The sequence below is a fragment of the Rhodamnia argentea genome, chromosome 3, assembly GCF_020921035.1.
Source record: "Rhodamnia argentea isolate NSW1041297 chromosome 3, ASM2092103v1, whole genome shotgun sequence".
NCBI lineage: Eukaryota > Viridiplantae > Streptophyta > Magnoliopsida > Myrtales > Myrtaceae > Rhodamnia > Rhodamnia argentea.
Genome location: NC_063152.1, coordinates 19,566,845 through 19,593,437, shown reverse-complemented (window position 1 = coordinate 19,593,437; position 26,593 = coordinate 19,566,845). Strand labels below are relative to the sequence as shown.

The window sequence follows — 26,593 nt, the reverse complement described above, 5'->3', positions numbered from 1 at the left end:
TGCGTTTTAGTTGTTCATTTCAATGAGTAATCTTGTATTTTGTTTTTGTATAGTACTTGGATGTGGAATCCGTTTAGTGAACAACATCACTATTAGTATGTCTTTGCTAGCTGAGTTTTTTCGATTATGTCATTTATATATCCCTATTATGTCGGCGGTTAGATCAATGTCATTGTTAAACCTACCATTATGTGAAGACACACCTTCATTATGAAGGTGAGCAAACTGGACCATCGTGTTTTTTTATTCAACCGGGGGTATAAATTGTAAATTAACATGCAATCAAAGCATATTATATTTTAAGGGTTAGATTTTAGAGGTCCCACTAGGTCGGAACCGAGATCGGACCCGATCCGATCACGGTCCCGATTCGGTCATTGGTCCCGAAAATTTGGGGATTGGGACTACTAGTCCGGTCCTCAATTCCATATTGGGATCGGACCGGCCTGGACCATGCACACCCCTACGATCATCTCTCGATTATGATTGTGCAGTCGAATGCCAACCGAATTTTACAAAACAGAATCGACTAGAAGGATGAAATCGCTACGATTCAAAGATTACAAGGCTTGGAATGAAAGAAATTAAAGTGATTAATATCGCAATTATTGCAAATTATTTATATATACATATATATATTTTGTTATATATATCTATAAAGAAAAAAACTTTTAAGAAAAGAAAATCGTTAAACTGGAGAACAAAAGAAAGAATTTCCAGTTCACCACCGGTCTGCATCGTCTTTCTGCTTCTTCTCCCTCCACTAACCAGACCAAGTCCAGATCCAGTTCTCCTCCTCCATCATTCTCACTGCAACTCATGCTGCTGCTTCTTCTTCTTCTCCATTAGCCTCCCTCTTTTTCTCTGCTCCCATGGATTCTCAGCCTTCCCCGTCGTCGGGAAGGTCGCCGTCCTCCGACTTCCCCCGGAACGCCTCCTCCTCCTCCTTCTCCCTCTCCTCCAGATCCCTCTCCGACGCCGCCCTTGCCAGGCCCGCCGATCCCTCCTGGGTCGGCTGGTGGTCCTCCTCCACCTCCATCGCCGTCCCCGACTTCGCCCCCCTCGCCTCCCGCCCCTCCTCCGATCTCTCCCGATCCGACTTCCTCCCCTACCTCTCCTCCATCTCCGAGCCCTTCCACCGCTTCGAGGACATCCGGGACCACTCCTCCCGGGAGCGCGATCTCCAGGGCGGCGCCGGCGCCGACGAGTCGGAGGTCGCCGGAGGCCAGGGCGACGCCCTTGTCGCGTGCCTCAGGGAGGTCCCGGCGCTCTACTTCAAGGAGGACTTTGCGCTCGAGGAGGGCGCGACGTTCCGAGCGGCCTGCCCCTTCTCGAGCATCGCAGAGAACTCGGCGCTCCAGGAGAAGCTGTCGCACTACTTGGATGTGGTGGAGCTGCATTTGGTGAAGGAGATTTCGCTGCGGTCCAACTCGTTCTTCGAAGCGCAGGGGCAGCTGCAGGACTTGAACGTGAAGATCCTGCGCGGGTGTGGCAGGATCAGGGAGTTGAAGGAGACGATTAGGCTTCTGGACGGGGATTTGGTGGATTCAGCCCGGCAGATTCAGGAACTGAATGCCACCAGAGGGAACTTATTGCGTCTCCAGCAAAAATTGAGGCTTATATTGTCAGTCAATCAAGCTGTTTCGGCTCTCGAGTTGGTGCGGTTTCCTTCATGTATTTGTGTTCTGTTCTTCGACTTTTGGTGATGTAATGGCTCATTGTGATACTTCCTACTTTCCTATCAAGAAAATAATTTAATTTTTGTATTCCTGTCGATCAGCTGGTTGCATCCGCAGATTGCGCTGGTGCTTTGGATGTCATTGATGATTTACGGCACTTGCTGGTACGTATCAGTCTTTTCAATGGAGTAAGTCTTTATCTAGGCTTTGCTTAGTTTCTTATACAGAACCTAGTCTGAAAAAGCTGAGAGAATTGAAAGAAAAATCTGAAGCAAAAATTGCATAGGGTTGGGATTTGCCTTCATCTATGAAATTAATGCTGTAGTATTGTATAAGGACCTTCTCTGTCGTAAGAGTTGGGTGATGATTAGATGATAAATCTTGTTAAGCTACCTTACTTCTGGCACCTGAGTCTTGACTGTACTTGGCATTTCTGCTGATTGAAATGGCGGTACAGCGCGAATTGCTTTGACGGGTTGACCAGTTTAGCTGATGATTGTATCTGAATATGTATTAGTGCCGTTGACATTGTCGTCAGCTTTAGACTGAAGATGGAAACTTGCTATGATGAGAACTCTTGTAGAATGGAATGGAACCAATTTATTTCACTCATAATCCTTTAAATTTTCATGAAGTGACCGTACACCAAATGGAAAGGTGTTTTGCATTCTCCAATTTGGTTTCTAGTTAGGCATTTGAACATCAGGCGTTCTTTTGATATCAACAAAGGGGTGCCAACCCATGCAACTGATCAGTAGGTAGAATTCAAGTGGACAATGAGGTCTAACAGAGGCTGTACTCTGTCAACAGCATTTAGTTTAGTGTGGGAAGCCATCATAATCAGGTATAAGGTCATGCACACAGCAATATGCGCATAAATGACAGTGCACTTGGCCAAAGCAACTGGCTGAACAGGGTTAAAGTGTCTTGTTTTCTCGTTCTGGTTTATGGAACGTTTTAAGATGATGAGTCGGTCAAACCTGTGATAGGTCTCCTGAGTAGTTAGTTTCTGGTTCAGCTTTCTTATGCAAGGCCCAGTTAGTTATAAAAAGGTGAAGAAGGCAAAGCCAAGCCGAAAACCCTGTAAGAATTTTTTGCAAACAGTAGAAATTATAACAGTTCCTGAAATTATGGATAATCTGTGTTTACTTTTGATACATTATTGGGTTAACATTGAATAAACGTCTTGATTTCAAACTCTAAATAATAGAAAAAGCCAAAAGCTGAGGGCAAAAAACCACATCAAAGACCTAGCAAAAGGTTCAAGTTGTACCACTTTGTCTTATGTTGTGCATTTAGAGAGAACGTCACTAAATAATTGCTTGAGGGATTTGATGGTTGTGTTGCTACTGTCTTGCACTCTGTTATCATACTTTGGTCACTTTGCTCCAGTTAAGGCTGTAGTTGGTGTTGTTAATGCATATATGATGGCTTTTCAGACCTAACCGAATTGGCAAATCCTATGTGCATATTTGTGGTTCAATTTTCATAACAAGTCATCATAGACCAATCTTTGCCTTGTTAACAATTTTTCTTCTGTCACTCAAGACAAAGCATGCTATTAGACATTTTATGTCAATCCAAACTTCTCGCCTATCCTTTCTATTCGTGGCTGAGCGAGTAGATTCCCACTCTTACCAATGCAGAGAAACTGATCGTAAACTTTTTCTCATGTGGATGCCACTTTCCCTTGTTTTAGTTTGGATTGAATGGCCTGTTAAATATTTTGATTGTTCCCAGAAAAAAAATGGACAATGTAGGCGTGACTGATAGCCCATGAAACTGCAAATTGGTTAAAACCAACTGTCTTGCTCCATATGCTAAGTCTGCAGCTGAACATTCCCAGTCACAACTACTGCAGTCAAACTGCCTTATGAAATGCTTTATGCAGACAACGAATATAATAACAAGAGGATGTATGACTTCTTATTCTGCGGACTTGAGTTTGGAGAACGGCGCAATCACCAAACTAATATTTGATTCATGAATCAGTAATTCTATCAATATTAAGTGCTTGTTTGGAGTGACTACTATTTCAACTTTTGACTCTCTGTAAATTTTGCTAAACTCACCATTTAACTTTTAATAACTCTTCACACATGCAACCTTTCAAGATATTCAAATACTGACATGTAGATTCATTGGTTCTTGTTTCATAATATCTTGACACTTAGATAATATTTTTTATTTTCAAATTTTGGAGGGAAAGTCGCGACTGGAAGTTGGAAGTAATTAAAAACTTAGAACGACAGCCAAAGAAAATATTACAGAGAAAGGGATTTAATGATATAAAACTTTTGCAAGTATGAGCACATATATGGTTGGGGAGATAGGTAAGTTCACTAATCTTGGGAAAGTGAATTCTTATATATTGCAGGATTTTGATATCCACTGTATTGGCTGGCCTTAAGCATCAGTGACACTGAATGCCAGTGAATTTTCATGCTTTCAGTCTCCTTGTCCATATATTTTCCTTATCCTTAGACAAGTCCATTTTCCCCCTAAAGCGTATTGTTGATATTTAGAGGTCTCTGATTGAAGAACATGTGGCATCCCTGGTTTTCTAATAGAATGTAGAATATAGAAGCATGTTTTGTGTTCTGTTGTGCTCTGTTCTCAGTTATTTTTTTGGGGTAGATAGGAAAGGATTTTATTAATACAGAAAAGTTTCTGTTCATCAGAATTGGACTAGGATAAAGACAGAAAAACAAACAAGCAACAGGAAAACATTACAAGACTATACGGAACCAGAAAAAACAAGATCAAAGCCAAATAACAATGGTGGAGCACCTGAAGATTTTGAACACTCGAACAATGATTTGGTGCATTCTTTCCTGACCACATGAGAAAAAGTGGTGTAATGGTCTGTGCCTTTTTAGAAATTAAGTCCCCTATTAAGGCATTCCAACAGCTATAAAGTTGGATAGCATGTTTTGGCTTGACCAATACCATCGTAGATGTGCTAAAGATATGGTCCCAAGCTTGAGCACAAGGAAGAAAGAGATGGTCAACAGATTCACCTGGATGCTTACCCATACAAAAGCAATCCGTGAGAATTAATTGCTCTTTCTGAGATTCTCAATAGTCAGAATTTTATTCCAACCTACTGTCCAGCAAAAAAAAGAAAATCTATTGGATATATAGGGCAGCTAGATTGCTTTTTTCAGTTTGCTAAACTGCATTGTGCCAAAATAATGCCTTTTCAAATTTGTCTTTTTCTTCTTTGGCCTTTGAGATGGTTTCTGCTGCCCATATGTCTGTTAGTGGTGACCCTGGTTAAAAACTCTAGGGAGCGCTTGTAATCAAACTACACCTCACTCTTAACTCTTCTTTTTTTGGTTGAAACCAGACTCTTAACTTTACTAATTGTTTTCCGCTTCTATTTGGTATAAATGTTTACCAGGAAGGGGATGAACTTACTGGTCTGCATTGCTTTCGTCACCTTTGGGACCACGTAGCAGCTTCAATAGATTCCATAAACAGGTATATAAATGATTAACTGGAGTCTTCTTCTCTTAAAGCTTTGCGGTTTGCACTACATTCTGTAAGGCTGTCTTTCCCATTGCCAACTGATTATTATTTTGGCTTGTGAAGTATAATTGCCATTTTAGCTTCTACTTTGGAGGCTTTGATTCTGGGCACGTGTAGACAAACATGTATGTGTGTTTATGCTTGGTAGCTTCACACGTACTCTCACGTTATTGTGTGAATGTAAACATATAATCATCTATGCGTGAATTTGAACATACAACATGGTGCATTGCTTATCCACAATTTGCCTAAAATCTATTTCAATGAAAAAGGCCATGGAAAAAATCTTGTGAGGGACGGATACAAAGAAAGTTGTCATAACATAGATCACGGTATGTATCTAGCATCCTATCTGAGGTTAAGTATATGTTTCCTCATTAAGTTATTTATCTTGTGTGCTGCAACATATGTGAGCTGTCAAGTTCTTGCTGAGGTTGAACCTATTAGTATAGATATCTGCTAAAATGTTTCTTTAAACTTCCTGAATCGATTTATATTGCTCACTCTAGTTTTTGGGGTAATCATATAAAAAGTGGGTTCATATTGTTCGTCCACCAAGATGATACTAGGATAATTAGTCCTATGCTGGGTAGTTTAAGGACATTCTTATTGCATGCTTCACATATGGGCATCCATCTTTGTACAAATGAAAAGACGCAGATGTTCTGCTCTATTTCCATGTGACTAATTATTCCGTTATTTTCCATTACTCTGTGATTGTCTCTATGTCACATATATTTCTTTTGCGTGGCTAGTGCTATCTCTTTGCTTGAATCAGTTAAAAGATTCTCATGATCAGGATGTAAATTTTTCCATATCGATTAGTTACTTAATGTAGAAGTTTTTAGCTGTTAATGTAGATGCTAGAAAAACTTCTTGATCAGCCCAAGCAACACCTAACTAACATATCTCTTTTCAGGCCTTTTAGCTAGAGGCATGATGCACTTTCCGTGATATATTTGTTGGGAAGTCTCGTTCGTCTTTGGCCCTGTTCTATGATATCATTCCCTGTTTGAACTTGCTTCTGCTCATTGTGTTTTCTCAGAACTTACACTTTGTCAAGGCACGGTTAATCCTAACTGTGAAAATCTGAGACTTTTTTCTGGTATTTAATGGGGCCCTTCATTGAATGCCTTAACTTTACTGCCACACTATCAGGGGTGGATGCCTTCCTTTTCATCTTGGATTGATCTCTTTCATTTTTCATCTTGGATTGATCTCTTTCATTTTCATGTGGTTGTTGGTCAACTTGAAAAGTTTATGCCGGAGTTTGACATGTTGAGATTTGTGCATGTCTCAGCTTGGTCGCTATTCTAGTTCTTTTTAGGATTATCCTTTAGACGTATTGAAAGAATTTCTGTAATGCCAGTTTCCTTGGAAAGAAGATGAATGCTACATGTCTTTTGATTGTGCGACATTTAATGAGCACATGAACTATGACCATGCTTTTCCAGTATCTCACTCACACTGGTTAGCGTCATCATGTGCATGACATTTATCTAAGTGCCAAAGTACCAGTTGTATCATGCTGGGAATAAATGCAGCGTAGTGCATCCTCTGTAACTTGTGGATTTTGCTGTTGTAGCATTCTTTCAGCAGAGTTTATGCGCACTTCTGTCCATGATGTTGGAGACATGGATGTAATTATTTTGTCAAAAGTAAAAGCAAGGGCTTCCATTTCTGTGAATGGGGCAGAAGATGAGGTAAGCTTCTCTCTGCAAGTCATTCTGCTAGCAATTACCATGCATAGTATCACTCGTTGTTTGCTTTAGGTTTGTTTTTGTCAATGATAATGAGCCCTTTCCTTTGGTACACGCTGACATAAAATTCCTTTTTCATATTGACTGACAATGGACAAGTATAGCGTGGAAGCCACATCTCACCATTCTTGGTGTTGTGTGACTCTTATGTCTAAACTCTCATGAATGGCTTCATTTCACTTGCATACTTGTGAAATGAGGCTCGGTTTTAAATCTTAAGATATGGGCTGGGTTCTAAAACTAGGATTTTTCACATAAAATGATCAGGATGTTGGGTCATCTGCTTTGAGAAACTTTGGGTCTAAATGAACCAATACCCGCTACCTGTTGACTGGTACTTGAAAAGTTCACTAAGAGTGTACTTTGTTTGAAGTCTGTTGTTGAAGGATTAATGGTCTATGTTGTAGATAGTGGTATCGAGTTACCTTGTTGTTCTTGTATAGTGGCATATTTGTGTAATTACTTGTGTCCTATACCTATAAATATAATAAGGGGACTTAAGAACTCAAACAATTCTTCAGAAATCAAGACCTGTTTTTATGTAGAAAGTGTAATAAGTATTGAGTGGCTACTCCAAATTTAATGCACGTTAAAAAGCAGGATCATATGACTTTTTGGTGAAACTGGTCAGCCCAATTCAAAATTGGGATGTTACTTTACTAAAACATTGCATCTTAGATCTGTTCTTCAAGATCTAAACACACACACACACACACACAAACACACACACACACATGATGGCGTGCCCCCACAAATGTCTATTTTCTGGATCCTTTTGGGACGAGCACTCGAGTCTAAGATTTTCTTGAAAGGCAAGGCAGACAATGAAATCTACACCCACACTCTCACACCCAAGTCCGAGCAACATAGATCGGCATCTGTGATTGCTGGCCCAATTTGACTGGTGAAAAGCTGAGAGGAAGTTCATTTTTGTCGACTTGATGATCAATTGTTTATTCTTTTCCTTATGGGTGTATTTTTTCATTAACTGCTTCCTACAACACATTGGTTTGTACTTTTGCAATTTTTATTTATTGGGAGTTATTGTTTGGTTTTAAAGTTCTTTAGTGGCTTCGATGTGAAAGTTCTCTTGACTCATTGTGGTTTACAGATTAAATTCAATGAGGAAGAGACTTTAAACTTGCGAGATCGTCTTCTTCCTATTGTAATTGGATTGCTCAGAACAGTAAGTCATGCACACTTTTCCGTTTTCCTTAATGTGATGCGCCATCTACTTTTTCAGACAGGGAAATATTTCACTCATAAGATTTTCTTCACATGGGGCATTTAAATAATATTGTGGGCCTTTATAGTGACTTCATTCACTCTGTCTTATAGATTAGCGAAATCTTGTTCATCCAGAGTTTATTCACAAGGTGTAGTGGTAAAGGGGGAATTGTTGATTGTTCTTTGGTGTACGGAGTTTCTGTGTTAACAATCTTATCTTCTTTGTTGTAATCGAAACTTAAGCTGCAGCGTGTGCTTTTTTTTTTTTTGAGTTCATGAATTTAATCTGCGTCCTCTCATAATTTACCAATCACTAAAAGAATAGTCTGTATTGGTGAAATAGGGTAAGTGGCAGTAAGAGTTACAAATGGTAGTAGGTAGTGACGATTGTCGTATATTAGGGTAGAGAGGAGAGAAGTTTATACAAGCTTTTCAAAATTGTGGATTTTTATAATTGAAATAGGTTAAACTCAAAATAAGACTAATTATTCTGCTCCTTAGTTTCATAATGGGATTTAGGCTTTAGTTAGTCCTATCAACCGGTCATGCAACTTAATGAAGAAAAAGCTATTAAAGCGAGTGGTGGTTTTGAATTCCAGGACTTCTTTATTAGTTGTCTACTGGTTATGTTGTTCGTCATAATTCCATTGATCTTGTCTAAAATGATAGTGTAATTCAAAAGTTACATGTGGAAAGACTTCTATAGGTATTTTACGGTAAGATGATCCCTTTCAGGCTAAGCTCCCTTCGGTTTTGAGGATATATCGTGATATGCTTACTGCTGACATGAAAACTGCAATTAAGACCACTGTAGCAGAGCTTCTTCCAGTTCTTGTTGCTAGACCTGCTGAGTTGGATTTCACACCAGGAGAGCGGACAAATGATGGAGAAGGTAAGTTCCTACCTAAGAAATGTTTAGATGCTCCTCAATAAGGTGAAGACTAATCACTTGTTTTTCCTTTCCAGAATTTCTAAATTCTCACATACAATGGTTTAATCAGTTAACATTTTTTCATACTATATCTAGCTCTGTGGTATGACGGACTTAAAGTAGATAGAGATTGGTTTCTTCATATTTTGGGTGCATATGTGTCTACTCCTAAAAATCATTGTAGTGGCTATTTTTGGGTTTGTGAAGTTTGTCTCAATTATCCTCGCAATTTAGCAATTATTGACTTGGGGGAAATTCCTGGTAGGGCTAATAGTTAGAGTATTCATTTCCTTGTCATGTGTTATTTCCTTGAAATATCCTCTGATCTAAGTTAATAAACTTAGGTGGAGGTTCATCTCTTGCAAGCAAGTTGAGGAGCCTGTCATCGGAATGCTTTGTACAACTTCTAGGGGCTATTTTCAGCATAGTACGGGTAATGTGAACTGAATTTTACTGAAGTATATCCGACAATCCTTTTGTCAAACTACGCCATTTTTTATTGCCATTTGCTTGATTATGGTGTATCATTCCCAAGTTGGTCCATAGCTAGATTTTACAAAAATATTCATTGGAGGTGTTACAAGGCTGATTAGAGAATCTGCAGTATATACCCAAAAGAGAAGAAGCAAGAGAGAGAAGAAAAGAAGAGAAGAAGAGAGGAGAAGAAGAGAGGAAGAAAACAGATTGTAAAAATTTCAATAAGGAGTTCTAGGTTTCTATATTACAGAAACCCTATACATATCGTTATATTGACTATAAATTTTACTTGACCATAATACCCTTACTTATGTTAAAAGAAATAAAACACTGAAATAAACCCTATATGTAACGTAACAGGTGGCAAGGCAGTTTGATACTTTAGTTTGTTGGATAATTGCGTCTCAACCTTAACATGTCGAGACATTACGAGGTTTAACTGATATATTAAAGAAATTCAGTGGGAGTTCAAGTTCTTGTAGATAGGAAGATCATATGTATTATACGTGAATGTGCTTTAGTTACTGATATAAACGCATACCAGCTTAACATTTGTGCAACGAGGAATTAGCAAACCTGCTTAACACTAGTGTAACCAGTCAAATTCAGTGAAAGGGTGAAGAAGTGCTTTTGTTGTTGTTGATTAAGAAGCCTTCATATTTTAATGCATGGATTTATTTTATTCAAAGCTATTAGAGCGGGATTCACTTTTTTGGGAATATGAGTCGAAGCAATAATGAGAATTTTATGAGTGGAACATTTTTCACGTCACAGGACAGATAGTTCACTAATAGACTGAGGGACTCATTCACATCCAGATCATGAATGTTTGGAAGTCATATTATGCAAGGAGACATTACTTTTGCTAATTCAAATTGAAGGATAATATAAAATCGGTCTATTGCCAGCATCATATCCGTGGAGACTCTTCTCTCTCTCTCTCTCTCTCTCTTAAGTGCGCACACATACACGTGCCAGTACACCCAAATTGTGCATGTGCTTGTTTATGTTTTGGTGTTGTTCATGTATAATTGTGACTTGATGAATTTTGTGCTTTAGATCACCCACTCTTTAGGTATTTTGTAATGTGATTTTGCATCTTTTAGTGATTGCAGGTACATTTAGTGCGAGCTGCAGAAGTTAAAAAAGCTAATGAATGGATTTTGTGCAATCTTGATGATCACTATGCTGCAAATTCTGTTGCTGCAGCAATAGCTCTTGACGCAGCAGCTGCAGAAACTGCGGAGGATACTGATGGTCAGATTGGTTCCATTCTGCCATATTTAGCTGAGAGAAATGGCACTACCAAGCTTCCTACTTTTCAAGGAAAGGCTAACGAATGTCTCAGTCCATCTGCAGTGTCGAAAAGCTTCAGGTAACTTTTAACTTGTCTTCTGCTTCATCATCATAAAGTTGTTGCCCTAGCTTGAACCAGACTTTTTGTTGTTCACTTCGCAATTTTTGCATCTGTAGAAGTAGCTTGAGATTATTGTGTTGTGTCAGTTGAAGTTTATGAACTATATTAATCTTCATTAACCTTTTTAAGATTGGATTTATTTCACTTATTTAAACAATCAGGGTTCAATTAGTTGTTGAATGCTAGTTCTGTGTATTCAACTTCTCAGAAAACGAAAATTTGTTCAGAAATAGTTGGCAGCCTCCCTCATTTACTTGTTTGGAGGAGAATTAATAAGAAATAGCTTTCCAAAACACTATAAAGCAAAAGAAGTTGCTGTTTTCAATATCTCAAAATGGAAGAAGAAGAAAACTAAAGTTTTGTGAAGGACTTGTTTGTTAAAATTATAACAACCATCAAGTCATATCCCGGTAAACGTGGTTGGCTATATGAAGTTGTTTGCGAAGTTTATGCCATTGTGCTTGGTCCTTTGTTAGATCCTCTGAGAGCTCTAGATGTTCCATATCTTTCCTTATTGTCTCTTTCCATATCTTCTTGGCCCTCTCCTAGCCTTTTTATTTAATGTTTCCAGTCCTTGTTCACATAGCCTAATCGGGGCATCTGAAGGCCTTCGTTCAATGCGGCTAAACCAACTGAGACAGTCTTCTCTCATCTTATCCTCAGTTGGAGCAACAACTACTTTTTCCCTAGGAGCTTCAATTTTTATCTTATCTCTTCTTGTGTGCCCACACATCAAACCAAACATTCTCATTTCTGCTACACATTTTGTGCACATGCTGGTGCTTGACCACCTAACACTCTGTACATAAAGCAATTGTTGGCCTTACTACTGTCCTATAGAACTTTCTCTTGAGCTTAAGTGGCATTTGACAGTCACCAAAACCCAAAAAATATAGGAAAACAATTTTTCAATTGAAAATGGTTTAAACAAGCTTCGGAAGGGTACAAATTAAAAATGAAAAGTGAAGGATTTTTCCTAACCAAATGCTTTCTTAGTTTTCATTGCCATCCTCAAGCGTGTCTTTAAGGGTTTTGACCTGGCGGTAAGTTGCCACGACACATGAGTAAATGGTTGGTGTTAATTTTCATGCTCCAGCTAGATTCTGTTAGCATGTGAAATCTATCTGCGGCTTCATTTAATTCCCTTTTCCAGATTTTGAGTATGTGTATGTTGATCATTTATGTGTTGATTATTGTACTTTGAGGCCTCTAAGAGTAAATTTTTCCTTAGATTACCTGGACCATGAGTCTTATACATCTTAGAAGAGACATTACTGGTTTTTGATAAAAGGAGGGGGATTTGAGTGTCTTATCATGTCTTGACTTCTCTGTATATACGTTCTTTGTATCATGTTCCTTTGGTATCTGGTACAGTGTAATACTTCCTCTTGTTATGTAGTACAGTGGAAGTGATTGTTTTGCAGGAATTGCAGTTTAGAAGGACCAAATAGATCTGTCAATCTTAGTTTTTGTCATCATCCTTATCCTATGTGATTCCAAGATTAAAAGAAACGACTCATGGAGAGTGAGAGAAAAGAGAGAGAGAGGAGAGTTTGAAGCTCTACGCCCTTCTATCTAGAAAAGAGTTGTACTCTCTCTCCTGGGGCTTCTGTTGAGATATGTGAAAGAACTTTATTTTCAAGTGACAATTTCATGGGGACATGAAGGAGTCATGACACCATACATATGTCTTGGCATTCCTAGATAATAGGTACACATTGATTCTCGGGCCCTGCTATTATCTGCTATATTAAGTTGGGTTTGGACTACTTATAGAGAACATATTTCAATTGAGATCTACTCTCTAGATGAAAAAAATTTGTGGTATCTGAGCGTCTTCTTTATGACTATAGAAAAGAAGATAAATCTTTGTTTGATCTTCTCTTTCCTTTTTGACTTTTATAGTGCTCATTTGTTGTTAGTAAATTGTAAGAAGCCTTATTACTGCTGAAACAAATGAAAGCTTTGAAACATTTCTTGCTTCTCTGTTGTTTAGGAAAGATTAATGGTTTATGTTTGTTGATGTTGACAGAGCTGATGTGTTGCGAGAAAATGCAGAAGCTATATTTGCTGCTTGTGATGCTGCTCATGCGAGATGGGCCAAGCTCCTTGGGGTGCGGGCACTTCTTCATCCGAGATTAAGATTGCAGGAATTTCTGAGCATACACAGCTTAACGCAGGAATTTATATCTGCTACAGAGAAGGTGCATATACTCTTCCCATAGTCTTTGGTGAACTGCTTGATTGTATTATACATTGTTATTATGTCGTAGTTGCCTTTTGTTATTATGCTGTATCTTGTGTATGCTTCAACAGATTGGTGGAAGATTGGGATATAGCATCAGGGGCACATTACAATCACAGGCTAAGTCCTTTGTTGATTTTCAGCACGAATCCCGAGTTAGTATTATTATGTTATCTCGATCTTTCTTGAAACCTCTGCATTCTATCTTGTTCTTTTTCTCTGAAGTAAACGTTCACTTATAATTGCTGTTGCAGATGGCAAAAATTAAAGCAGTGCTTGACCAAGAAACGTGGGTTGAAGTTGATGTACCTGATGAATTTCAGGCAATAATAAATGCACTATTTTGCACTGATTCGTTACATGCAGAGAGCATAGATGCTTCTGAAGTCAGCATGGTTGCTGGAAATGATGTTTCAAATGAGGCAGCTGCTGGACTACCGTTGACACAACAGGAAACTCAAGCTGGGGATTTTGCAGGTGTTTCTTCAGAAAATTCCGACCGAGGAATATCTTCTCAGCTAACAAGTAATTCTGAAAAGAACAAAGCAGACATCAATTCATCTTCTCAGGTCAATAACAGCACCGTTAAAGAGCGTGGAAAATCTAGTTCTCAATCTCTTATATACAGAGGTGTTGGTTATCACATGGTGAACTGGTCAGTGACTTTCTTAGGCTTTTCCAATTGCTTTTTAAATTTTTCTACTGCAACATTTTTCTTCAGTGCGCAATATCTCAGATTTTGTTTGCTTATGCTTGTGACCTTTATGTCAAATAATCTGGATTCATTACTGGTATGAGAAAATAAGAACAGGTTTTGTTGTAGTCATGAAAGATCCCCGTTTTATGTCTTTAAAACCAAGCATTGACGGTACTTTTTTTATGCACAGCGGCTTAATATTGGTGAAGATGTTGTCGGAGTATATTGATATGAATAACTATCTGCCGACACTTTCTTCAGAAGTGGTTCTTCGTGTTGTTGAGATACTAAAGCATTTCAACACAAGGACATGTCAGCTTGTTCTTGGGGCTCATGCCATGCAGGTATCAATACCTAACGCCATGCGGATACAAATTCTTAAATAGGTGTTACTCTTGGTCCGTTTGACCAATTTTTTGTTTGGGTTGGATTAGTGGTCTTGTGAGGATCGTCATTGTAATGCTTTTGAACAAGAAACACATATTTGGACAAGTCCTGTCATGTTTGTCTCTTTGTTCTCTCAAAGACTCTAGATTGCCTCACCACTCAGTCTGCCTGTCTCACCACTCAGTCCAAGAGAAGATGACGAGCATTTCAATCAGAATCCTCTTTTCAATACCTGTTCATGATAATCATTCTTTCAGCAGCTTCTACGCTACCTAAGCTTTATGAATATCAAAATAAGCATTCTCTTCGTTCTGGTCTCAGGCAAGGCAAATGTCACAAGTCACAAAGCTGGATTTGCTGATTCTTTTTCATCTTACACATTTGTAAATTTTTTGATGTCCTAGAAACTTCATCCACTTTGTGTTATTAAGATAAAGGTTAGCAACTACTAGTATTCTGACCTAGGCAATTGAGGCTCCAGGAACACTCATTAGGTGGCAAGGAAAAAAAGCTGTCAGAACTAGTTTGAACTAGCAGAACAGAGGGAATTGAAGTGGAAGAAGAAGAGTTCAAAAAGCAAAAAGTTAGGAATTAGTGAAGAGAATTTTTGTTCTATTTATTACTCTAGTCTGCACAACTATGAACAGAATTAACATTTACAGAGACATCTATCAAATGCAAGAAAGGTAACAATGATATAATTCATACAATCAAAGTAAAAGTTAGATAGGTTATCTTTTTCTAATTTTCAAGTTTATGCCTAAAAGATTTCTTCCTTTTTTTTCGTCAGTTCCCATGGGCTGGTCCTCTCACATCAGATGTGCTTGCCTCTAATCTCCTATGAGCAGCATGAGTGTGACCTGTTGCCTTAGTGCACTTTTTTTTTTGGGGTCCTGATTTGTACATCTTCATGTGACATGTACAGCTTTTGCTTACAGGTTCCATGACCTACTTCTTATTTTCAGAGGGAAATAAACTTTGCACTCTTATTTTCTAGTATGTTGTTTATGTGATCCTGCAGGTGTCAGGGTTGAAGTCTATAACTTCCAAGCACTTGGCCTTGGCAAGTCAAGTCATCAGCTTCATACATGCCGTTATTCCTGGTGAGGATGACAAATCTACTGCCACTGCATAAGCAAGTTGTGTTCTTAAAGTAATGTTGCAGCACTATCTTCCATGTCATTGCAAATTACTGATGTTATGTTATCTTTTCCATTATTCTGCTTCTATGTTGTGCACTATGCCTCTGTTATCTTTGTGGGGAAACAATTGCTTTAAAAACACTTATATGAGGCTTGGTCCTGCTTTCATAGGGAATACATAATTGGTGAAGCTTCTATAATTTGATGTTCTTGTGATGTTTATGTTTCTTTCTCTTTTATTCTGTACATTATTGTGATCTTTAAAAATTTTATTTGATATTACTTTCTTGAGTTACTGTCCATGTGAGTCTTGGGTAGGTTAAGTTTCTTAATAAAGAAAATGATACCAAATGCTTCCACATCAGTAAAAACAAAGAGGAAGCCTTCTCAGAATAGGCGCTCTTATCTTATGATGGATATGTAATTTGATTTTGTAGGGAATATATGGAGGGAGAAATGTATTGCAAATTTATTCAGTTTACAGTGATGATAGGCATGTGGGTTGACTTTCTAAGAATTATTGGAGGCTTCAAAAACCTATGTTACACGGACACTCTTTGGAGGCCTCCGTGTCGTGTCGTGTCGTGTCGTATCGTGTCTTGTCGTGTCGGACACTCTTCAACACTCCGACATATGACCAACACGTGATCGGCACTCCGGATACGCCAGCAACATGAGAGTCCAGCATCTCGACACACTATTTCGACACACACGGGGTTAGTTTTAAGCATTCTCAATAAATTAGAGGTTAACATGTAAATCTATAAAAAAAAATATGTTAATTTAAGTCATATATCCAGCCACTTCAAAATTAATATACCCAATCAGCCCAAAAAAACCTATCGTGAATCCCTAATAGAAGAAGAAGAAACTCACCGTCGATATTTTTATATATACATGATAATTTATATGCATATATAAAAAAATATACATTTAATGTATAACGTGTCCCAACGTGTCGAAATTCTCTATTTTTTAAGAAATCACGTGTTGGCGTGTCGTGTCGTGTCTCATGTCACATGTCGTGTCGGTGCAACATAGTCAAAAACTGTTGCTAGGAAGTGGGATACACCTGGTGTTTTGCTTAGAATTGTCAGTTAGATAAATGCAGTTTCTTAAAGTATAGTTGATTCATGAAATAGAAGAAAGACCAATAGCCTTAGCTCGGTTTCTACAGTTAGTATTTTAGGCCAAATTTAAGCTTCTCATGGACATTTTGGAGCAACCAGGCTTTAGTAATTCAAATATAAATCACTACGAATGTGTGGCGGCATAACTCTCGGCCATTTGTATCTATTTGTATCGTGCTAGCTAACTGCGACATAATTTTTTACGTCCTTGCATGCGCATGATATGATCTTTTATATCCTTTTATGTGCTAGAAACACGATTTTGACGGCGTGAGTGCCTATACATAGAACCTAGCATCTTTCATCTCTCTCTCTCTCTCTCTCTCATTGTTTTCACAAGTATCTCTTTTTGACATAATATTTATATTTTGTTGGCATGAGACAATGACGTATGTACTCATATGCTCATATGGTCTGTGTAACGAAGAAATCAGGCGTATTCTCTTCATGAAAGTACCTGAAACTCGGAAGGCATTGTTGTTGTTAGAGATGGATCGAGTGGCACAGGTGAGTACAATATCTTCTACTTTTTTCATTGGTGATGGTGACATATTTCACATTAATGTTGTGGGTTTCATGATATATTGCCATTCATGCAAATCAATTTGGAGGTCTAATTCAGTTTTAGAAGAGCTAAACTTAAGTGAGATTTTTATGTACTCTTAAGCAATCAGTTTTCTTATATGGTTTTAAGTGCTTTCATAGCGGATGAAAGAGATAAGGATTATTCCTTCCTGTTATCAGTGTATAAAAGTCTTAAATATTTGAATTCTTATTATTACTATCTGGTTCAACCACAAGATAGAATTTCAAATGCCTTTACTTTTCTGAGGAACAGGAGGATGCAGGATTGTGAATGATTCAAGCCCTTGGTTTAGAGAACTCTCTTAATCTGTATATCCATTGCTAATCAAAACGATTTTTGCCTATAATTGAAATTTGAATCCACAGCAATGATGATTAGACGATTGCCTTTTCTAGGTGAGCACTTAAGTTTTCGTTATGAGATGAGGAATGCATGCTTGATGTCAATTCCTGTTTAGTTAGGTTTTTATTTCGAGAAATGGTGGATATTCGTAGTTGAGCCATTTGGTTTTCTTTTATGGTGCTTGGAGATTATAAAAATGTGCGTTAATCCTGTTTCTTTTTATCTTGGTTAAAACACCAGTGGACTTTGATAATTAGTTGACCCTTTATATCTTTTCTTTCAGGATTATAAGGTTCATCAAGATGAAATTCATTCCAAGCTGGTTCAGATAATGAGAGAAAGGCTATTGGTCCATTTGCGTGGGTTGCAAAATATGTTCCAGAGTTGGAATAAAGTTGATGATACCGATGCTCAGCCAAGTCAGTTTGCGCGATCCCTTACAAAAGTGAGTTTCATTCCTGAGATATCGTGACTGTCTTCTTACATTTAATTTCTTTTGAACATGCTTTTTGATTGGACTCATGTACTGTTGTATCCTGTATGTTGTAAAATATAGCAATTTGGAAAAAAGGATGTGTATGATGCTGAACCTCTTTCATGTATGAGAACTATAAAACCAATCCTGGTGCATTGCACTGTGGGTGCCTTTTGCATGAGGCACCCTTTTTACTGTAACCCCTGATGTATATTATTTCATCAAGTTGCACGTGTTCATGACCTTATGGAAGGACAAGTGTAGTTTGATGATTTGGGTATTTGCACTTTTGGTGAACCACTATCTTAACGGTCTACTTTGAGAAGCTCCAGAAGCTGGGTCGTGTCTTTACTTGGTTATGTGGTGTTAAACTAGTGAATTAGATAAATGAATCTGTCTTAACTATTTCATGCATTAAGCATAATATTTAAGAATTAAAAGTCGTTACCCTTGAACTTCTTTTATTGCAGGAGATAACTGTTGGATCACCACTATGATTTTGTATCCTGACATGCTAAATTTTTATTGAGTGTTTGCAAGATGTTGGTTGTTGGATTTTAGTTTTGACAGGACAAAAGGATTTTGCAATTGAGACTAAGCGTGTGATGTGTTTGGTTTTTCTGCATATAGTTCAAAGAACTTTCGTGTCTTGTGATCCTTGTGGCATTAATTGTTTTTATCCAGGTTTCAAGCAAGTTAAGTTATTGGTTTGAGATTTAGACGATGGTTCTGAGCCAAATAATCAGGGGGGATATGCTTTGAAAATGTGTAGTAACAAGAAAAAGTTCATTTTAATGCATGTGTCATGGCACCAGAAGTTATGGAATACTGCCATCTATATTGGCAATAAATATAGTCATCTAATCTTGTCAAAGGCTCTAGCATTTCTTTGACCTCGTAAAATCTAGATAACGATTTTCGATTGAAATAATTGTCTTGTTACTGAATTGCTAGAAAGTCCAACCACAAGCTTAAGCTAATAGGTGGAGAGAGACCACTTGAATATAAAGAGCATTTAAGACCCATTGTCAACCGATGTGGGACATACTTCAACACCCCCTCACGTGCAAGCTGGAGTACAAGCGGCACGTTAAATTTTGACTACATACATTCACGTGGAATTTTGACCACGCGCATTCGCAAAACGGATAACCTTGCTCTGATACGATGTTAGAAAGTCCATCAAGCTAATAGGTGGAGGGAGACCGCATGAATATAAAGAGCATCTCAGGCCCATTGTCAACCGATGTGGGACATACTTCAACGTGGACTTTTTGCAATTATGATATTATCATCACTTGTCTATTATTCTGGTATCCTGCCTCTTTTTTCAATCATCTGAGTTAAGAATATTGCCTCCAATGAGTTTCTGAACAAAAGGACTTAATGAGAAGATTCCAGGATAAGTGGCTACTGTCTTTGCTTAATTTCTGGACCCAAAGCACCTCTAAGTGGTTGCGTACCCCATACTTTGCCCTAGATCTTGAGGTTTAGTTTTGTATCTTACGTAGTATGATGGAATTGTGTCCTCTTGGATCCTAGGAAATAATGGAGTCCAGTCTTGTTGGATGAAAAAGTTATGGTTCTATTATTTGATTGATACTTTGTCATGCAAGTCCTTATTTATCCGACTCATTTGTCTATTTGGATCTTTCTTTCAGATTCCTGTCCAGATTGGCCTCTCATTTATCAAACTTACCTAGCTGAATAGTTTCATTTGAGAAGTGTGCATTAGTTTACTCTCTTTTTCCAAGCAATAGTGCTCATTTCATGACTTGTCACAATTAAATAGACTGTCGATCTAACTAACTGACGATTCAACTAATTTATAGGAAGTTGGCTTTCTTCAACGAGTCTTGACTCGGACTTTGCATGAACCCAATGTTCAAGCAATTTTCAGGTAAAGTTTCGTCTTTTCAGAATTATTAGTGTACTCATGTTTATTTCACCTGTTTATGGCAAATTTTCTTGTATGATGGAATAATGTGCTAATTCAGAAAAGTGTTCAAGTACAAGAATGGGGGAAAAAGTGAATAACAACAAACAGTAATTCAAAAAAATATTAGAACATCAAGTCCACAAATTCTTAAAATCAGAAAAAAAAAAAAAGAAAAAAAAGGAATCAATAGAAGATTCAGATCCTTCGAATGTTCTCTTATTTTGTTCCTTCCAAGTGCACCACAAGAGGCAAGGAGTTTACACAGTGTTTTGCTTAATATTGATGTTAATGCAATATCTTTCATCTTGTGTTTTATTATATCTTAATTCCTTAAATGAGGTTGAATATTACTGCTTGAAATTCTTTTGTTACTTTCTATTGTTCCACCTTTTCCTTTCCTCCTTTCTTGCCCTACGAGCTCCTGCTTGTCTCAAACCCAGAATTACCGATGTGCTTTGACTTATCAGTATAGTGTAGTTCAGTAGTATTAGCTCACCATACTGTGCGCTTACACTTGAGGTTTAGTTTTGTATGTTAGGTAGCATGATGGAATTGTGTCCTCTTGGATCCTAGGAAATAATGGAGGCCAGTCTAGTTTAAGAATATGTTCAAAGATTGCTGTCACACTTATATGCTTCCTGTGAATAATATTCACAAGTAGTCTCGAATGTTGGGAAGATATCTTCATGATGAAGTTGTTTCCTTCAACTTCTCCCATTTATTATCTTGAATGTAGCTAAAATCATGCACTGTGATATTCTTCCTCACATGCTCTGTGTCCAAGCTCTAAACTATTCCTCTGTTCTTCTAACTAGAGTTTGATGGAAGACATTAGAACAACAGTTGACCTATGAGCTGTAACATGAAAGTTATCTGGAGTCATATTCTGCCATGTCTGAATTTTTAGGTTAATGATGTTGGAATCTTCGAGGGGTAGGCACATTGATTAACTTTCTAGAGCTGTATATAAGTAGCTATTCTTTCATCATTAACCCGTTCAACAAAAGAATGGAATTGGCCCTGTTACCCGATGTCTTCATTTGGGGATTGCATCTTATTCTTTTGAGGTTCATTGTTCCCTTTTTGTAGTATCAGAAATTGAGAACGTTCATATCATGTATTGAACTACTTGATTTTTCACATCTTGCTATAGGCAAGTGGTCTCTATTTTCCATTCACAAATATCGGAAGCATTTTACAACGCATTAAAAAGTTCTGAAGTAAGCTCTCCGGATGCAAAGAAGAGGTAATGGCTTCTTAGTCAAGTTTGATATGTTATTTACGTCTAGTTCCTGGTTGTTGTAGTGAATAATTTTTTTTCTGTCTCATGGACAAACTGGTGCCGATTGTTTCTCTATTTTCAAACAACAGGCTTTGTCGGGATACACAACACATCCTGGGATGCATTCGATCATTGCCTACTGGAGACTTGAGCGAATCTACCACTCCTAACTGGGGGAGACTTGATGAGTTCTTGGCTGAAAATTTTGGCATTAAAACTGGCTGAGATGTACAGTGAAATTGTCTTTTTTCTTCTATTCCGGAATTTAAGGATGGCCATATTGGAGGAACATTTTGGAGATGAGGCATTCTTTCCTTCCTTTGGTGATGAGATAACAGGTGAGCTAGCTCCCTATTTTGATCTGTTGAATGTACATTCGAAATCATCTGACAAAATGCTTTTTCATTGGAGTTTCTGAGCATTTTCCAGCAGTTGACATCTAGGAACATCACCTACTGGATGCCATTTTATGGTTGCTACATATTTACTTGCATAGAATGACATCTATAGTAATTGACAGTTCACCTTGATAGGTTCGGACACATATAGGGAGGCACGGTGGTTGCATTGAGCCTTGGTTTTAGAGCTCACTCACCTTTCCCTTAGGTCTTGGTAGCATTGCAAACTTCAAGGACCCTAGCATGGCAATGAGGTCTTAGTATTGTAATTGTTGGACCCCTTAAGATTTACTTGAAGCCATTTACTTCACGAGATGGAAGTAAACAAATTTTGAAATGGTTCAACCACAGTAAATGCCTCCTTTTACTTAAATGCACCTTGTTCTTGTGCTTTGACGGGTGGGTAATGGTGAACTTATGCCACTTCTGTAGCCGTCCAATCTTAACTTGTTGAGTCAGGTAATCTTCGGCCAAACTGAAACTGTAACCAAACCAAGTGAGGGATCGATAACTAAACTGATCCATTTAATGGGTATTTGGATAACAATATGGGTTTTACATCAGTTTACCTTCTATAACAGATTTGCAAATTTGCCTGTCTAGCACAAATGTCTAAATTGTTGCTATTACTCAAGGAGTCTTGTCTACCTTGCTTGATTGATCTTGTGATGTTCCCCAGATTCTAGCTAAACCAAACATTGGATTGAGTCATAGATTTCATGTTCTCTTCTCCAGTAAAATACGTATGAATGTTAGAGTAATTTGGTTCATGAAAGTAGGGTCTGACTGTCTGCTGTGTCAGTAATTGAGTTAAAGAAATAAACTCGAGTGCATACAAGCGAATTACAAAGTGAGGAATTATGACATTTTTATATTGTGTTCCTGCAAATGAGCAATTCCCCTTATGGAATGAATTATTATACATAAGAAAGATAACTCTCCAATATGACAGGACCTTTTCATTTTTCCCATGCAAAAGAAGCACCAAAAAGCATTCATTGCTTTCATCTCTTTACAGTTCATCATCCTCTAGCAGTGACGAATATAGGCCTGTAGAAATTTTATGCTATTGTTTTTTATGACTTGCAGGTGTCCGTTATATATTACTCCATCTGAATTATTAATGCATTGGGCGGTGGAGGTTTCTTGGCAAATTTTTTAGCAACCAGACTGAGAATATGATCCTTATGGCTACTAGGAGGTGATATCTTTTATGAAATTGGAATTTGTAAACATATAGAGGTTTCTCTTTTAGACTATAGGGCGACAGAACCGGTAATATCGGGTAGATTTTTTCCTCTCCTGGTGCATAGGAGGCATTTCTTGATATTGTATCACTATCTGTACTGCTCGATTTGACATCATGAATGATCATTTTGTCACTCCTACGTCCCAGAATAAGTTAATGTGTATACTTTGTATCTGCTAATAACTCCTTATGGTAAAAGCTTTGATGGGCGACTCATTTGATGCATATGAACTTGAAATGTTACTCGTGCTCCATTCTTTGAACCATTAAATGCTGTCTCACTTGTTATGGCAATGTCAATGTGTTCTTTGAGTGAATGTCCGACTGCGTTGGCACTGAAGGCTTTCAATGACTATATGACGTTATTTATCCATTCAGGTTGCAATAATTTTGCTGGAGTTCACTTTTGATCCTTAATTCTTTGATTACACCTTTTGTCTTATTACTATTCTTCGGTGACAATGTAAGTCCTTCCATCAAATTTCTGGTCAAAACTTGTCGAAGATTGTCTGTATCGGCTGTTGACCTGTGGCGCTTGTGTATACAAGCCTCTTTTAAGTAAATTAAATTTTTGGTCCTGAGGGTGAGCATTGAGTTCAATTCAACTTGAGAACTTAACTGATCGGCATGAGCCAATCGTTTCAAGGCCGGTTCTAGAGAGAATCGGTTTGGTTCTCAGTTTTGAGAACCTAGAACTGGCCAAGGACCGGTTTGGTTCCCAATTCCGGCCGGAACCACTGATTCTAGCTGGGAACCAGTTCAACCAGTCTGGGTTGAGCTGGTATCTTAAGCTAAAACATAAGTATTAACACAACCATGCAAAGAGACGAACATCCTCTGCAGAATTGCCATCGCGAGCTCCGAGAATGGCTGTTCCGGAGAAGTGAATCGAGAAGCTGTTGCATCCGAGTGCTCTAAGCTGAGCAAGCAGGTTGACTGCTTCTCCCAGATGCTTCACTCTCTCTCTCGTCTGCTTCACCACCTTTGCTCAATTCTTATACAGCCGTTTGTCTACCCTACCGCGTCGCCACTGAGATCTCCAGCACCTGGGGCAAGCCTTAGTCATATCTCTCCCTCCCCTCTCGCTTGTCTACCCTTCTCGTTGTTGTTTTGGTTCTACTATAAAACGTCGATCCTCGATACCTCGACCTTCAGGTGAGAAGGTAATTTCTTCTACCGTCTTCTCATTTTCTATGATGAATCTTTTGCTAGTGTCTGATTAGGGCATAAGTTGGAGAATTTATCAAAATTGAGAGCTAATTAGCAATAGGGCACAAGTGGAATCACGTACAGACAGATTATTTTGCAGAGATATGATTTTTGTGCTTGCGAAGGAGATCATGGACGATACAGGTGGGTTTGGTTCAACTTTGAAAATGGACTTTGGGGAAATGCAATACCTTTGGCTTAAGGGGCTTTGGCGAAATGCAAATGGCATTTGATAAAAAAATCTTTTGAAAAATAGCTTCGAGCTAATTAGTGTTTGGCAAAATAAATTTGCAAATGTACTTTCTACCATATTGATTTAAATAAAAAAAAATGAAAGAAAATTCAAACCCTAGGGTTACAATCGCCAATGAGCTAGATTTGGCTCTCCAACGGCCGCGGGCAAAGGTCACCAGGGGTTAAGCAAATCCCGGCGAGGGCCGCTTGGGGTCGCGTGACCACCAGTGGTTGTTGCCTAGGCCATGTAAGCCCAAGCGAGGGTTGCGTGGGCTATTGGCCAAGGGCCGCCCTAGGTCATACAATGCCCAACTGTCGTCGCTTGGGCTCGCGGGACCTTGCCGACGAGGCATGAGGTCGCATGACCTCAAGAGACGATCGCATTGAGTCGCGTGACCCTCGCATGGGCTCGCAAGGTCCACGCAATGGCCGTCGAGGGTTGCCCCACCTCGGTGGCCTCGTAACCTTGGGTTTAGATTTTTTTTATTTAAAAAATAATATAACAAAAAAAATTAGGGTAAAATTGGAATTTTAAAAAATAAGTGAGGGTAGGTTTGGAAAAAAAATTGTAGCTTTGCATTTGGCCAAATGTTGAAAGCTTAACACTGGACCAAGATTGAACTTTTAGCATTCCCAATGCCAACTTTTATCCCAAAGCCCTTTAAGAATGGTTGCTAAACGCTCTACATTCTTTCCAAAGAGATTTGGGGTTCCAATGAATTTTGAGAAATTTAAACCAAACCCACCCATTGTGGAAGAGGAAAGCGAGAATGGCAAAGAGGAAGTGATGGGCTTGAGCCAGATTTGTGCTTTAAGCCGGTTCTCGATTCCGAAGTTTTGGAGCCAAGAGTCATGGGGTTGGTTCCTTTTTTTGGTTGAAAACCAATTACCCCTACTAGTACTTATAGAAATGAGCAAATATTAGTCCCCATACTTTGTTTTAGTACAAGCTAGTCCTTATAAAATTTTTCGACATAAACTTAACTCCTTTCCTCACATTTCCACTTGGAATCTTCTAAAATTGCCAAGTCAAAATCCATTATTAGTTGGCGATTCCCAAACTTATTAGTGTGCTTAATTAGATTAATAGTTTCACTAACATTTAATTTAGTTGTGTAATAATTAGGCGTGTGTGGATTCCATGTAGGTAGATTGCTCGCTCCTCCTTGGAGCCTACCCGACATGCACCAACTCCAAGTTTTTTAAACCTAAAACCTAGCCTATATGGTTATACAACTATTTTGGAACTTGGAATTTGTCGATTCCACTTGTTCCAAGATATCTTTTACTTTTTTCTTAAAGGGTTAATACCATAAAAAATCTCATACTAATACATCTGTACAAAAAATTACCCCAACCTAATTTTTTTACCACTAAAAATCTCAAATCGGTGCATCTATGATAAATTTACCAAATGTTAGTTTTCATTAAATTAGGTTAATATCACAAGAAACCCTAAGTCGATATACTTGAATAGAGAGTAAAATCCCAAATTGGTATTGTGACGTCTCAAAATTTTGACATCCGTAAGATGACTGGATCCAAAAAAAGTTAATTTATGAATTACAAAATGGAAAATAAATTTGGATGTTTTTTTTAGGATTTAAGAGATGATAATTGGATATTTTTTAGACGATGGTCAGAGTAGTTAAGCTCCGATAGTTTAGTCGTCGCATAGTAGTATTGAGACCCTTTACGCCCGAGCCTAACCCTAACCAAACTCTGGCCACGAAAATAACAAGATACCCTCAGTCATTTGGTGAAATCACCAACCAATCCTAAAATACCAAATGACCAAAATGCACTTGAATTTATGCACTATAGGACAAAAATATTCAAATTTGATTTGACCCTTGTGGGCCCCATTTGCCAACTCCTACCAACCCAATCCCCTCAAGTCAATTCACCACCCACTTGTCACATCACTTATCCTTGCATCTTACTCAAGTCAACTCATCTTCTCTCTCTCTCTCTCTCTCCTCCCCCTCTTGATGACAACTCCCCCGACGCCCCCTCTCCTCATGTTTTGTTTCAACCGACCACCACCATCCACCGTTGCTCTTCCGTTCCACATTGCTAGCCATCGATGGTCGCCGAGCCACTAACCCCGTGCTAGCCTGCCGTCAACCACCAGCCCTAGCGAACCCACCATCCTTTGTGTCGGCATTGCCGAGCGCCCCTAAGCCGTTGTCGCCGAGCCTATACCACCCTCATTCGCCATTCAAGCCCATCGTCCCATGCCGACGTTGACACGAG

General features: G+C 38.5%; 1 protein-coding gene across 2 annotated transcripts; it reads left to right on the top strand.

Annotated features, from left to right (window-relative positions):
* Positions 1-700: 700 nt before the first annotated feature.
* On the top strand, positions 701-23,119 carry LOC115727657 (vacuolar protein sorting-associated protein 54, chloroplastic). Of its 2 annotated transcripts, XM_030657917.2 has the most exons (19): positions 701-1,658; positions 1,781-1,843; positions 5,083-5,162; positions 6,796-6,913; positions 8,082-8,156; positions 8,933-9,089; positions 9,473-9,561; positions 10,721-10,980; positions 13,055-13,226; positions 13,339-13,422; positions 13,522-13,922; positions 14,155-14,308; positions 15,373-15,454; positions 17,051-17,130; positions 17,835-17,996; positions 19,859-19,926; positions 21,119-21,211; positions 21,337-21,585; positions 22,735-23,119. In XM_030657917.2, the coding sequence occupies exons 1-18, from the start codon at positions 873-875 to the stop codon at positions 21,470-21,472; spliced, it is 3,060 nt and encodes a 1,019-aa protein (XP_030513777.2). In that variant the 5' UTR covers positions 701-872; the 3' UTR covers positions 21,473-21,585; positions 22,735-23,119. The 2 variants fall into 2 exon arrangements, with proteins under 2 accessions (XP_030513777.2, XP_030513778.2); XM_030657918.2 differs by lacking the exons at positions 19,859-19,926; positions 21,119-21,211; positions 21,337-21,585; positions 22,735-23,119 and having other exon boundaries at positions 17,058-17,130; positions 17,835-17,970.
* Positions 23,120-26,593: the final 3,474 nt, after the last annotated feature.